This window comes from Muscardinus avellanarius (assembly GCF_963383645.1).
Source record: "Muscardinus avellanarius genome assembly, chromosome: 14".
NCBI classification, from domain to species: domain Eukaryota; kingdom Metazoa; phylum Chordata; class Mammalia; order Rodentia; family Gliridae; genus Muscardinus; species Muscardinus avellanarius.
Window position 1 is genome coordinate 80,767,979 of NC_137800.1, and position 15,718 is coordinate 80,783,696.

At 44.3% G+C, this 15,718-nt stretch overlaps 1 protein-coding gene across 5 annotated transcripts in view; it reads right to left on the reverse strand.

Annotated features, from left to right (window-relative positions):
- Positions 1-811: 811 nt before the first annotated feature.
- The window catches only part of RIPOR2 (RHO family interacting cell polarization regulator 2), a gene marked incomplete at both ends in the record, with an annotated part of 176,888 nt that continues 161,981 nt past the window's right edge, over positions 812-15,718 (reverse strand). For all 5 annotated transcript variants that reach the window (XM_080710143.1, XM_080710140.1, XM_080710142.1 and 2 more), the window contains 7 exons: positions 812-912; positions 4,159-4,249; positions 6,791-6,874; positions 9,266-9,468; positions 10,557-10,715; positions 13,138-13,299; positions 14,145-14,280. In XM_080710143.1, the coding sequence (XP_080566269.1) occupies positions 812-912; positions 4,159-4,249; positions 6,791-6,874; positions 9,266-9,468; positions 10,557-10,715; positions 13,138-13,299; positions 14,145-14,280 (936 nt within the window). The remainder of the gene's footprint in view (positions 913-4,158; positions 4,250-6,790; positions 6,875-9,265; positions 9,469-10,556; positions 10,716-13,137; positions 13,300-14,144; positions 14,281-15,718) is intronic.

Sequence of the window (15,718 nt, forward strand, 5' to 3'; positions counted from 1 at the left end):
TTTTACTATAATGGTAATATGATTTGGGGATTTCCAGTACGGAAAAAAATGGTTGAAGCTTAAAAAAGTAAAATACAAGCCGGGCGTGGTGGCGCACACTTGTAATCCCAGCATTCAGGATTGTGGTTCGCGGACAGCCCCACACTACTTAGTGAGGCCCTCTGCAACTCAGTGAGACCAGGTTTCAAAATAAAAAGAATAAAAAATAGGGCAGGGGGTATAGCTCAGAGGTTGAATGCCCCTGGGTTCCATCCCCAGACTCGCAAAAAAAAAAAAAAAAAAGTAAAATACAAAAATTAGACTTTTCCAAAGGGTCATTTTGCCAGGTTCTGTAGGCAAACTTTTATTTGAAGAAATCTGTGTGTGTCTGTGTGTGATTTGTATTTAAAATAATAGTAGGTAGCTAAAGGGCAGCTCAACCCTGAGACCACAACACAGAAAACTGCAAGGCGTATGATTTTTATCGAAATACTCTACGACTATTTCAAGCGTATAGAACTTCCAAAAAAGTACAAAGATGGCTATTTTAAAATTCCATACATATTAATATAAGATGGACTCTTACTAAGTATTGTCAGACACAATCAATGATGTATTTTACCAAATTATACGTAGCCCTATGCCGTTGGCCAAAGAAAAAGCAGATAAATACTGTGAAACTGAACTCTGAATTATCTCAATAACTGGTTACATTTCCAGACAACCTCGGCAGAGCTCTTCCAATTCTAGATGCCCACCAGCTAATTCACAGCACCATCTTGATGAAAAGGGCCAGGTGTTAGGACAGTGGTCAGGCAGAGTTGAGTTGTATTTAAAAGGCTGTAGCGACTTCAGTTCCATGACGACCTCCAACTTTAACACAGTCTCGAGGGAATTTGTCCAACTGTTCATAGGCCAGCCGCCCATCTTCTCCTGGACATGGGACATTGAATAGAAATACCACTTGAATATTTTTGTTCATCATTTGAAATAAATTAATACAAGCCATTTAGTTATGCTTTGTTTTTCTCTTCCACGCAGTGTGTGGATGGAATCCAGTCTCCGGTACATGCTAGGCAACTGCTCTACCACCGAGCTATCCCCTCCCAGCCCTGGATTGCTATTTTAAGCTATTTGCTATTTTAAGGGAAAATTGGCTCTTATCAATCTACCAAGACCCTATTTCAAAAAATAAAAATAAAATAGAGCTAGGGATGTAGCTCTGAGGTAGTATGCTTCTGGGTTCAATCCCAAGGACACACACACACACAAAAAAAAAAAAAAAAAAAAAAAGAAAGAAAAAGAAAGAAAGAGAAAGAAAAAAAGCCAGGCATGGTGGCACACACTTGTCATCCCAGCATTCGGGAGGCTGAGACCTGAGGATCGCGGTTCGCAGACAACCTCAGCTACTTAGTGAGGCCCTCTGCAACTCAGTGAGACCCGGTTTCAAAACAAAGAATAAAAAACAAGGCAGGGGTGTAGCTCGGAGGTCAAATGCCCCTGGGTTCCATTCCCAGGCCCACAAAAGAAAAAAAAGAAGAAAAGAAAAGAAAAGAAAAATCAAACTGAGTGTGTAACTTGGAGGCAGAATGCCTCTGGGTTCAATCCCCAGTACCGCAAAAAACAACAAAACCAAAATGTTAAAGTTGGAAGAAGAAGGCAGAGGATATAGTTCAGTGATAGAATGCATTCTTTTTTTTTTTTAGTGGTACTAGGGGTGGAACCCAGGCTTTCTACCTCCGGGCTATGCTCCCAGACCTATTTTATATTTTATTTGGAAACAGGGTTGGCTTTGAACCTGTGCGATCCTCCTGTCTCAGCCTCCCAAGCACAGGGATTACAAGCATGTGCCACCACGCCCAGCAATAGAATGCGTTTTTTAGCATGCGTGAGGCCATGTGTTCAATACCAGCACCAAGCAAAAAGAGAGGGAAGAGACATATAGTGACAGCTTGGTGTGGTGGCGCAGGCCTGTAATCCCAGTGCTTGGGAGACTGAGACAGGAGGGTTGCAGGTTCCAGGACAGCCTCAGCAAGTAGTGAGACTCTCATCAATCTAGAGAGACCCTGTTTCAAAATAAAAATAAAATAGGGCTAGAGCTGTAATTTGGATGTACTTTGGTGGTAGTACCACAAAAAAAAGTACAGTGGCAAGTAATAAGATAATGTAGGCTTTTATACATTTAATATAAGTGAGACAAAGAAACAACTAGTTATGCACAATCAAAAGGGTTTTTTTTTTTTTTTTGTGAGGAGCTGGGCGTGGTGGCGCATGCTTGTAATCCCAGTACTTGAGAGGCTGAGACAAGAGGATCGCAGCTTCGAAGCCAGCCTCAGCAATTTAGTGAGGCTCTTAGAAACTCAGTGAGACCATTTTCAAATAAAATAGGAACCGGGCATGGTGGTGCATGCTTGCAGTTCCAGTATGCAGTTGGTGCTGAGAACAGGGCTGGAGTGAGCAGAACAGGAGAGAGTTCAAGCATCTGTGATGACGGTCCTGGAGGTGCTGCTGACTCTGCAGCTCAGGCGACCTTGGGAAAGCTCCATGAAGGGCACCTGCCTTAGCTCAGGATAGAAAGGAGTCTCGCTGGCTACGCTTTACAAACGTCTACCTTTATAACCTTCGCTGTTCTTTCAGAACACTAAGGGATAAAGGAGTTTAAACACCCTGAGTACATTTTAGAGCATTAAATAACTTCTATGCCTACAGCAACCACAGGGAATAACTATTTTATCCTTTAATCAAACACAGGCTGGCTAAGCTTTCCACGCAATGAATGATATATTCAATAGCAGAACGAAGTCTTATTAGACCCGTAACTGTAAGAAAGAAGGCCTAACAATGAACAGGATTTTCACGGTGATTATAAGTGCCATGAGATTCTCTGTCACATGACTTAGATACAATAGTCAAGAAGCCAGGCGTGGTGGCGCACGCTTGTAATCCCAGCATTCGGGAGGCTGAGACCGGAGGATCGCGGTTTGTGGACAGCCTCAGCTACTTAGTGAAGCCCTCTGCAACTCAGTGAGACCCTGTTTCAAAATAAAGAATAAAAAATAGGGCAGGGCGTGTGGCTCGGAGGTCAAATGCCCCTGGGTTCCATCCCTAAACCCACAAAAAAAAAAAAAAAAAAAAAGATACAACAGTCAAACTTAGAGTGGCTTTTTTCCCAGGTGGTGGGATGATGATGATGATGATGATGATGATGATGATGATGATGATTGGTACTGGGGATAAAACCCAGGGAAATTCTAGCTCCGAGCTATACTCCCAGCCCTATTTTTTGCTGGTCTGGGGATGGAACTCAGGGGGATTTAACCTCCAAGCCACACCCTCTTCCCTATTTTTTGAAACAGGGTCTCACTAAGTTGCAGAGGGCCTCACTAAGTGGCTAAGGCTGTCTGAGAACCACGATCCTCTGGTGTCAGCCTCCTGAATGCTGGGATTACAAGCGTTCGCCACCACGCCCAGCTGGCTAGGTGGTATTATTAACTGGATTATGTTTGAAGTTTTGGAAGATAGCTTTTAGACCTTGAGAGTATGTTATAGAAAAAGTAAAGTATTTATAACACTGACTTATACACTTTTAGGCAGAGTTAAGAAAAGTTTCCCTCAACCTCCCAAGTCTCCCTAGAGAATAAAAAAGCAAGACCCTTTATAAAGTGAAGTGAAGGGTGAAGGACCACGGAGATATTCTAGGAGAAAGCCTCCCATTCTGTTCTCTGGTGTCAGGGCTCAGGTGGGCAGAGGCCAGCTGGGCAATCAGAAGCTGCACTGGGGACTGGGATGGGCTGAAGAGCACACACTGGGGTCCATCCCCGGCACCACGACTAATCACCATGAGTGCCAGCCCCACAGTGGCGATTCAGGCAGGTTTCTATCACCTCTGCTTTATGGTTTGACATTTGTCTTCTTTGGTTCCAAACAGAGTTCAGATTGATAAACCCATAGAGAATGGCTCCTAAGAATAATTTTCACTCTCAGCATCCAGACAGAACAAGGGATTGGGGTAAGAAGGATGCTGATTTCCTTATACACCGGGTGTGTGTGAGTTGACATCCTACAGGAGAAAGCACTGCTGAAACAGGCCCCATGAAACTTTTCCTTACAGTTCCCTTCAAGAATCTGGGAGATAAACAATCACGTAAAATCCACAAGAAAACAACCCAGCCAACTCACCAAGGGACAAGAGGGTTTCGGAAGCCACATTTCTGATTTCTTCAGTATCGGACTGACACAACGTTACCAGCATTTTGATGCTCTCCGTAGCCTATGGAGGAAAATAGATTAAATGGTGTCCTGACATTTAGGTCTGGGGCTCCACGAGACAGCATTTTGCCACTGGGAGGAACCTGGGATTCCTAAACTTAGTTGAGTGTCAGAATCAGTGAGTGAGCTCCCTTTAAAGTACAGATTCCAGCTGGGTGTGGCAGCGTACACCTGTGATCCCAGTTCTTGAGAGGCGGAGACAGGAGGATCATAAGTTTGAATGATTTAGCTCAGTAATTTAGCCAGCTCATCAGCAACATAGGGAGACTCTGTTTCCAAATAAATATAAAATAAATATAAAATAGAGTTGGAGATGTCTACTCAGAGGTAGAATGCCCTCTGCCTCAGTACACACACACACACACACACACACACACACACACACACACACGAGTACAGATTGCTGGGTGCTACTCCAGACGCACCATCTAGGAATCTCCCAGGATGGAGGCCCAGGATTTGTACTTGCCGGAAATCTAATGACCAGATAAACCCTCATTTCACAGAGGACTCCCTCCAGGTCTAGGAGAGTGAAGACACTGGCCTGCTTTTCCAGAATAAAACCCACTTCTTGTAGTTCTCTCTGCTGTATCCTATTGATTCCAAATAGCCCTAGAAATTCCTGTGCATGTACTGAAACATCACCCTGTGCCATATATATATATATATATATATATATATATATATATATAATTATTATTTGTCAATTAAAAATAAAACTTGGCCGGTCATGGGGGTGCACACTTGTAATCCCAGCATTCAGGAGGTTGAGATGGGAGGATCGTGGTTTGCAGTCAGCCTCAGTAGTGAGGCCCTTTGCAACTTGGTGAGACTCTGTTTCAAAAATAAAGAATAAAAAATAGGGCTGGGGTGTAGCTCAGAGGTAACATGTCCTTGGTTTCCATCTCCAGTATTGCAAAAACAACAACAACAAAATACTTGGTCAGGCATGATGACACACACCTATAATCCCATGACTTGGGAAGCTGACACAGGAGGATTGCAGGTTCAATCCTGCTGGGCAGAGGGTGTAACTCAGAGGTAAAATGGCCCTGGATTCAGTCCCCAGTACCAAAAAGGAAGAAAAAAAAGAAAAGAAAAGAAAAGAAAAGAAAAGATAAAGGTAAAGTTTGCTGACAGGTCAACCCAGTGGGTTGGCTTGCTGGGTGAAGTGATATGTTTGCAGGTTTTCATTTCAAGCTGCATGGAGCCGCTGTCAGCAGCTGGATGCTGTGGATGGTTTAGAAGAAGGGCTCTTACTCAGGAGAAAGGCTTCTATCCTCCAAGAATAAAGGAAACAAGGAGAATTCTGGTGTTCCCAGACTTGGCCTGTACCGGAGTTAGAACAGTTGCCTCTGCTTTAAACATCATGTGAATACACAAGAACCCAGATGGATCACCAAATCCTAAAGTCTTTGTAGGTACGAAGTCTGTGGCACAGACCCCAGCAGTGATATGTCTGTACAGCAGAATACTGCCTGCGCGAATAGTCATCCCAGCTGGCTTTTTGTTATTGTTGCTGTCACTTGGAAATAATTTTTTGATCAAGTAACAAGGAAGGTAAAATTTCCCACAGTTGTTTTTCATCACAGGTCATTAACTTTTAATCCCCTGCTTCTTGTCCCAGCAGGCCTGTAGTAGGTCCCTGCCCCTGGTCCCTGCTGCCCATCCAAGATTTTAGCAAGTTCTAAGGTGTGGCCTTCTCACATTCTTTTCTCAGGGCCCCTTAATCAATCAATCTGTGTGTGTGTGTGTGTGTGTGTGTGTGTGTGTGTGTGTGTGTGAGATAAAAGTAGGTCAAATATTAAATCCAGCCCATTGAGAGGTGGACCATACTGAGAATTCTCAGTCCTTGATTTTTCCTTGACATTTTAGTCCTCTCCCTGTTCTCTAACACTCTCCTTGACACAAATAAAATTGGCTAAGTGCTTAATAAAAATAGGCTCATGGGAAAGGACCTGCGAATTCAGTTGAATTACACTGAATTTTGATGTTTCTTATAAATTTTATTTTTCCTTGCTACTTGTTATACACAGAAAATATTGGTGAAGTCTCTATATTATCTTTCTTGGAATAAGGTATTTTTATCACTCTTTTTTGGGGGGGAAAATGGGAGAACCAGGAGATTGAACCCAGGGGCATTCTACCTCGGAGATATATCCTCAACCCCTTTAAATTTCGATTTTGAAACAGAGTCTTACTAAGATGCTGAGGATGGCCTCAACCCTGTGATCCTCCTATCAGCCTCCCAACTACTGGGTTATAGGCAAGCGCCACTGCGCCCAGCAATTGGTTTTTCTAATATCGATTCAAAGGCAAACTGATTCCTTTGGATCATTGCAAAACAGTTATCTCACTTTGACAAGACACATCCCATGCAGTTGTGGTTTAAGGGGGAGAAGAAGGCCCTACGGGTAATCCACAGTGCACAGGTCATGAGCAGCACCGCCAAGAGATTCTTTGAGGTGTGGTTGGGACGCTGCGCTGCACTCGTGGCCTAGCCTGGCTCCCCCTAACTGCAGGGCCCTGAGACTGCGCTTACCTCGAGACTTTTCAGGGCCAGGCAAGCTGCCTTCTGGAGTTGCAGGTTGGTTTTTGTTAGTGCTTCACAGTAATAGAGCAAGGCCTGAAAGAGAGGAGGGATGTAGTGAGGCATTTGGAACAGTTGGCCATTTAAGAGGTAAGGCTGGGAGGCTGAGACAGGAAGGTTCCAAGTTCGAAGACAGGCTCAGCAACTTAGTGAGGCCCTTCGCAACTGAGTGTGACCCTGTTTCCAAATAAAAAAATAAAATAGGGCTGGGAGTGTAGTTCAGAGGTAGAATGTCCCTGGGTTCAATCCCAATGCCAAAAAGAAGAAAAAAAGGTATGGAATCTTTTCACCCCTCTAAAAGAGACTATAGCATAAACCAGCATTTTGTACTATTTTTAGAGAGGGAGAAAAGCCATTAAAAATCACACTGATTGAAAGACTTCTTTTTTCAGTAAATTGATTCTTTGTTATTCTACCAGGTCATGGATTCTGGGAAACATTAAGTCCAAAGATGTAAAGCTGTGATTGAGCTTTTTTTCTTTTTAATGAGTGATGCTTTCCCTGTATTAATCAGCTTTTTAATTAACGAGTTGATTCATTACTAAAATCAACCATGACTCTTTTTATTTTAAAAATATACTATTTTTATTTATAATGGACAGACACTTGATGGATTAGTATACTGATTCAAATGTGTATATAATGTGTGGTGATCAAATCAGATGCATTCGCATTTCCATCTCCTCAAACATTTATCATCATATCTACACATTGGAATTTTATTTTGTGTGGTGCAGGGGCATTCTACCTCTGAGCCATCCCCCCCAACCCAGTATTTTATTCTTTATTTTGAAACAGGGTCTCACTAAGTTGCGCAGAGCCTCACTAAGTAGCTGAGGCTGTTTGCGAACCTGGATCCTCCTGTCTCAGTCTCCCAAGTACTGGGATTGCAGGCCTGGCTCATTGGAAACTTTCAACTACTTCTTTTCTAGTTATTTTGTACTATACCATAGATTGTTGTAGACTATGGTTACCCTGCCATGCTATCAAACACTTAATTCCACCAGGACTAATTCCTCCTATCTGACTAGTATTTGGTGTCTGTTACTAACTAACCTCACTCTCCCCTCTCTTTCCTACGGATGTTAGGTGTAAGCAGAAATCCTAAGACTTCTTGGAAGGAACCACAGAGAAGAAATGCGTTAGGTGTTATAAGAACACTGAAATGCTAAGACCATCCAGCGGAGGGTAGGACAGGCTTTATAAAAATGATGCTTGAATTGGACCAGAAGGATGGGTTAGGCTTCAGCTGGGAAGTTGAAGGAGAGGGTGTCTGGGCAGCAGTGAGGAAGGAAGAGGAACAGCAAGCTCCAGCGAGAGGGTGGGGCCCCGCGTGCTACGTGGCGCATGGACGCTCTATATGACACCTGTACAGGCTGCGTGTGGCTCCGTGGGAGGGCACTGGCCTAGCACATTCAAGGTCCTGGGTTTCACCGCCAGCACCACAAAAATAAACCAACCAACAACAAAGAATCAACTCGCCCCAAAACAAACAACCCCCCCAAACCTTACATAAAAGGATGTTTTCTTAATTTACCAAGCTAATTTCTTCCTAAATAGTTCACAAAATGTATAGTCCTTCCTATTAATCAAATGAATAAGAATTACTGTAAGCTATATTTAGTCATAGGAAATAAGAATTACTTTTGGAGGGAAGAAAAAAGAAAGAAGGATACATTTTTACTTTATAAAAATATGCTCTGAGCCTGGCATGGTGGCTCATGCTTGTAATTCCAGTACTTGGGAGGCTGAGACAGGAGGATCTGGAATCATGGCCAGCTTCAGCTACTTAATGAGGCCCTACCAACTTAGTGAAACTGTTTCAAAATAAAAATCAAAAAATCAGGCTGGAGGTGTAGCTCAGAGGTAGAATGACCCTGGGTTCAATCCCCAACACCCCCCTCCCCAAAGATATGCTCTGCTCTGCATTTTTTGCTATTTGCCTGAATTATTGATTGATTGATTGATTGATTGTACTGGAGATCTGGGATAGAACCTACATTCCCAGTCTGATTTTATTTTTTATCTTGAAACAGGCTCTCCCTAAGTTTCTAAGTCTGTCCTTGAACTTGTGATCCTCCTCTCTCAGTCTCTCAAGTATGGGGATTACAGGTGTGTACCACTGTGCTCAACTAAGATGCTAAAATGTTAATAGTAGTGGGTGCAGTGGTGCACACTTGTAATCCCAGCATTTGGGAGGCTGAGACAGGAGGATCACGGTTCAAGGACAGCCTCAGCTGCTACTTAGGCCGTTTGCAACTCCGTGAGACCCTGTTTCAAAATAAAGAATAAAACACTAGTGCTGGGGGTATACCTTGGAGGTAGAATGCCCCTGGGTTCAATCCCCAGTAATGCAAAAAAAAAAAAAAATGCTAACAGTAAATGACAGAACACTAAACAAGCTCTGATGGCGATTTAGTGTCCTACCTTTTCCCTGAAATGCTCGTTTTTGGAGGCTGCCGCCAAGTAGAGGGTCGCAGCCTCGCTAACGTCACCGTCATCCCTGGTCAGCAGCAGAGCCAGGGTCCTGAGCACCTCCTGCTGGGCCGGGAGGTTGCTGGGAGCCAGGTCGCTCATGGTCTGCAGCAGCTTCTCATCCCTCAAGGACTGCAGAGTCTGACCCATAGAAACTAGAAGGCGAAAAGGAGACAGCTCGAGTTCTGACAGTACAGACACATGCTCATGAAAAATATTAGCATTTTATATATTTTTATGAGTATATATACAGTGTAAACCCAAGTAAATCTGATAGGCTATCAAAAGGTGGTGTTTCAAATTAATGAGAAAAGAATAGCTGATTCGAGTATCTATCATGTGTGTGTGTGTGTGTGTGTGTGTGTGTGTGTGTGTGTGTGTGTGTACCGAATTTACAGAGCACAAATCTGGGAACCAGAAGTAGCCCCTTCCTGCTCACTCACTCCCGAGAGGTTTTCACTCCACAGAAACGCTGCATTTCTAATGTTTTTGTTTTGTTTTGTTTTTTGTTTTTTGTTTTGCGGGTCTGGGGATGGAGGCATTTGACCTCCGAGCTACACCCCTTGCCCAATTGTTTATTCTTTATTTTGAAACAGGGTCTCACTGAGTTGCAGAGGGCCTCACTAAGTAGCTGAGGCTGTCCGTGAACCGTGATCCTCGTGTCTCAGCCTCCCGAATGCTGGGATCACAAGCGTGCGCCACCACGCCCGGCTGCATTTCTAATGTGTGAAGTGCCATAGGGAATACAGCAGCAGTGAGCTTCCCCGTTCGTTCGCTGCGCCCCTTCTCCTCTTCCTTGGATACTTAGCCCTGTGTTTACTTTCTCACTTTTTTAAAAACTTTCCTTCCCAATGTGTCCCTGCAACCTTCTTTGAAAGCCCATTTCTGCCTAAAATTAACCAAAACTCCGCCCAAGAAGGCACTATACAACAGTATTGTCTGTAGGTTTGATCCCCAAAATGGCAAATAAAGCAATGAAAAAAAAAATGACAGTGAAATCAGAACGAGTGAAAGCTCCCTGTTCCTGGTGTATGGCTGCCGCGTGGGTGGGGTGCTTGCCGGATCCTACCCACGTTTCACTAACATGAAGGGGTCAGCAGTCATTTAAAAGGCAAGTCTCAGCTCAGCTGTGGACAGGCGACGTGTGTGGAGGGGCAGCTACCATCACTAAATGGCACAGTGGGAAGGGCCAGCAAGAGCTCCCAATGGGGCCACCACGGCTGAGCGCGGGCGGCCTCCTCACCTTGCCTGGCCAGCTGGCTCAGGTAGCTCTCCAGGTCACTCACTCCCTGGCTGGTGAAGTAACTGTAATACTGGAAAACTGTCACGACTTCTGAGGAGAGGCTGGAGGCGAGCAGGGGCTCGGCCCGGTCCAGGATCTGGGAGACCAGGGTTCGGAACACTATTTGGAAGAGAAAGAAGCAAAGCAGCTCAAAAAACACAGGCCCTCTTCACTTGTTATTTTATATATCCATCCATCCATCCATCCATCCATCCATCCATCCATCCATCCATCCATTTATCTACTTATTGGTGGTACTGGGCATGGGACCTACAGTCTTTCTACCTCCAGGCTACACTCCCAGACCTATTTTATATTTTATTTGGAAACAAGGTCTAAGTTGCTATGAACCTCACTCAGTAGCTGAGGCTGGCTTCAAACCCGCATGATCCTCCTCTCAGCCTCCCAAGTACCAGGATTACAAGTGTACACCACCATGCCCGGCTTATTTATTTATTTTTTGTAACGCAGGGGCATTCTACCTCTGAGCGACACCACCAGCTCTATTTTACTTATTTATTTTTATTTGGAAACAGGGTCTCACTAAGTTGCTGAGGCTGACTTTGGGCTTGTTATCAATCCTCCTGTCTCAGCCTCCCAAGTAGTGGGATCACAGGTGTATGCCACCACGGCCAGCCACCCGCCATCTTTTATCATGGTATTTGCGAGACCTGTGAATCGTGAGCCCATCCTCAGCGCACAGCCAGGTGGCTTGCGCACACACATGCCACACCCGTGTGACTGGCGTGTGGGTTGAGAGCTGCACTCCAACACCCCGCCAGGTTTTCCTGCACTTTTTTCCATCTATGACACCCACCAGGTTTTCCTGTGCCCCATCCCATCTGTAGCTCCTATGTCTCCCACCACAGGGAGCTGATAACCTGACTTCTCTCACTATCGGCTAGCTTTCCTGTTCTTAAACTTCATGTAAATAGAATTACACAATATGTACTCTTTGAATCCAGTTCCTTTGACTCAACACATTTCTATGAGATTCATGCAAATAGTTGCTTGTTGCCATAATATAGTTCTTTTTTAAAAGGCTATGTAATCCCCTAGGATATGAGCATCCTAGGATTTCTCCATTCTCTTGTGGGCATTTGAGTTGTTCCTAATTTTTGACTCTTCTGAATGAAGCTGCAGTGAGTCTTCTTATACATGCCCTCCCTTGTGAACCTAAGCACTCGTTTCGTTTCCTATATTTAAGAGCAGAATTTCCATGTTGTGAGGTAGGTGCATACTGAGTTTTAGTAGAAACTAACAGTTTTCCCAAAGTGGTTGTACCATTTGATACTCCTGTATTGGTGACATTTTAGTGAAAAAAAATTACAGTCAGCTCCCATGGATTCTATATCTGTGGACTCAATAAACCACAGATCAAAAATACTCAGAAAAAAATTATAGTGAACAAGTACAGACTTTTTTTGGGGTGCAGGGATACTGGAGATTGTACCAGGGCTATTCTCCTTCCAAATGTCACCTCACCCGTTTTTATTTTAAAATAGGGTCTTATTAAGTTGCTGAGGGTCTCATTAAACTCCTGAGGCTATCCTCAAGCCTGTGATCTTCCGGTCTCAGCCTCCCAAGTACTGGGAATTACAGGCTCTTGTCATTATTCTCTAACCAATACAGTATAACAATTATTTACATAGCATTTCCATTGTATTGGGTATCATAAGTAATCTAGAGTACACAGAAGGGTGTGAATAGGTTGTATACAAACAGCACACCACTTTACATAAGGGGCTTGGCATCAGTAGATTTGGTCATCCATGAGGGTCCTGGCACAGGTCCCTCACAGAAACTAAGGGTCAGTTATACATACCTAGATAGCAGGACAGACAGGCAGGGTGTGTGTGTGTGTGTGTTACTAGGGGGTGGAACCCAGGGGTTTTTCTACCTCCGGGCTAATACTCCCAGACCTATTTTATATTTTATTTGGAAACAGGGTCTCACTAAGTTGCTGAGAGCCTCACTAAGTAGCTGAGGCTGGCTTTGAACCTGCGCAATCCTCCTGTCTCAGCCTCCCAAGCGCTGGGATTACAAGCGTGTGCCACCACGCCTGGCTCCGGCATGACTTTTTAAAAAGTCACTGCTGATACTCTGAATGATAACCTAGCCAACATATTTATTTTTTTTTTTAACTCTAACCTACAAGCCGATGTTTTCCCTAGAGAGTTTGCCTTTCTCTTCAAGCCTGGCCTTATGGTGTCTCAGCCCCGGGCTGTGGACAGGTGGAGTAGTGCTCCAGCACTCTTTTGTTGTTGTTGTTGTTGTTGTTGTTGTTGTTGTTGTTTTGTGGGATGGAACCCAGGAACCTACTATCTTTAGGCCATGTCCTCAGCCCTATTTTATTTTTATTTGGAAACAGGGTCTCAATAGGTTGCTGAGAGCCTCACTAAGTTGCTGAGACTGGCTTCGAACCTGTGATCCTCCTGTCTCAACCTCCTAAGTACTAGGATTATAGATAATGCACCCCCTTGCCTGGCTCTAGCAGTCCATTTCATGGTAGACAGAGACTTCTGTCCCCTGCTATACCCACCTGGTTCTGCCAGGCCCGGATACTCCTTGTTGAGCGTTCTGGCAAAGCTGGCTTCCAGCTGCTGGATCACGCTGTCCGCTGAGCTGTGGTAGACACCAACCGGGCTGCAGCACTTGGTCCAGAAGGACAGCAAGGACAGCTTCTTGTGAAACTCTGGGATGGCTGGAAAATCAGAGCAAACCCTATCTCAGGACACGTGACTTGGATGAACCAGAGGCAGATATGTACAGGGGTGAGGGTGGGCTGGATGAGGTATCCTTAGGGGCCTCTGATCATGATGATGATGCCTTGTGGTGTTGGGGATTGAATCCAGGGGCATTCTATCTCCAAGCTCCACCCCCAGCACTGTTTTAATTTTTATTTGGAAACAGCATCTCCCTAAGTTGCCAAGAGCCTCACTAACGTGCTGAGGCTGGCCTTGAGCCTGTGACCCTCCTGTCTCAGCCTACCAAGTACTGGGATTACAGGTGTGTGCTACCATGCCTGGCTGATTATTATTATTATTATTTAGGAGCATGGTTTTCTTTCTTTTCTTTTTTTAATTTTTTTTTTTTTGTGGTACTGGGAGTGGATCCCCAGGGGTTTTTCTGCTTCCAGGCTATACTCCTATACCAATTTTTGTACTTTATTTGGAAACAGAGTCTCACTAAGTTGCTGAGAGCCTCACTAAGCAGCTGAGTCTGGCTATGAACCTGTGTGATCATCCTGTCTCAGCCTCCCAAGCACAGGGATTACAAGCATGTGCCACCACGCCTGGCTAGGAGCATGGTTTTCAATCGGAACCACTACAAGATTCCTCGGTGGTTGGCAGGTGGTCTAGAGGACCTGGTCATGAGTAGAAACTCATCCTGCTGTGGAGCGAAGAAAACACAGCAGGAACAAGATCATTTGCTTTTGGTGACAGCCATCTCAGCAGTTCTACCTTTGGGGGACACTCTGAGATCTCCTGCAACACGGTGGGCTGCTGTGCCAGCATTCATGGGAGGGCGTGACCGGCAGAGGCTTACCTTCCACGACGGAGCTGATGTTGCCTGTGTTCTCCTCACTCACAGCTGCGAGCTTCTCCATCACTCGGATCTGCCTAGAGAGCTTCTCTAAGAGATTTCTTGCCACAAATGGGGTTTTGCTGGAGAAAACGATTTGCTGGTGAAACAAACAAAACCACTGTTGCAGCTATGTTGTTAGGAGAGCTTTCCCTCTTCCTTCCTGAACCTCCTGGTGAGGCCAAATGAATTCCTGCAAGGCTGTTGTTCCAACCAATGGCATTCCTCATTCCACACCACTTGCAGCATCTGATGAAATCAGACCTGCTTGGGTTGCTTTAAGCGCCCCCCCCATGTCTTTATATATTCTGGAACTTTCTCAATAGTAGAGCTACAAGTCATTGAAAAGTTGCATTATCCTTTTCTGCACTCTGGATCTGATCTTCCCCTTTGAAACTGGGGGAGGACATATTTAGGCTTGGTGTGTAGGCAGAAAAAGATTTGCTGAATGTGTGCAATTTTTGTTTTTCAAAGCATGGTTTTTGTTTTCTTGTTTTCAAGCTAAAAATTAAGATCATATCGTACAGTCATCAGATTATACAGTCAGAGCTATCTCATTATACTTAATAAGTGCTCACTTCATCCATGCACTGGTCTCAGCCCCGAACGTGTATCAACTCATGTTATTTCCCACAATGGCCCAAGGAGGTAGGTCCTATTGATATCCCAACTTTACTGATGAGGAAACTGAGCCACACAGGGGTTAAGGCATCTGTCCAAGGTTGCATTCATAGTAAGTGGTTTCACTTTCGTGCAGGTCCTAAGAATAGAGCCCAAGGCAGAAAAGGATCTCAGTCACTAGTTGCTTCCTGTGTCTCCTTTCTGTGCCTCTCAGAGATGTGCCCTGGTCACTTGTTGGGGATGGAAGCCAGATGCTGTGCTATCTAGAGCATGTGGACTCTGAAACCAAGAGCATTCTCAAACTTAAAAGTCTAGCAATTCAGCCGGACCTGGTGGTGCATGCCTGTAATCCCAGTACGTGGGGGGCTGAGACAAGAGGATCACAGGTTTGAGGACAGCCTCAGCAAGTAGTGACCTCTCTTTAATCTGGAGAGACTCTTTTTCAAAACAAACAAACAAACAAACAAACAAATCCCAAAAAAGTAAAATAAGACTGCTGGAGGTGTAGCTCAGATATTGAATGCCCTTGGTTTCAGTCCCCAGTCAGTAACACACACACACACACACACACACACACACACAAACACACACAACACTCTAGCAATTCTGTATGAAAGTCTTCCACGTAAGTAAACAACATAGGTTGACTTCATTTTTAAAAATGACCACAGATATTATGATTCTTATAGAATGCTCATTTTTAATCTCTCCACAATTATTTACCAAATGAACAAATATAAACAGACTGATTCGGGAGTAAGTGTGAGAAATTGAGAGTTTCTAATCATCACTCCTTCAGGCTACATTTTTACATCTTCTTTTGTTTTTCTAGTACTGATCTTCCTCACAAAACAGTTGCATCATTATAATCATGGCCCTTAATATGAAGAAACCCTGCAAGTACTTTTGCAATGCCA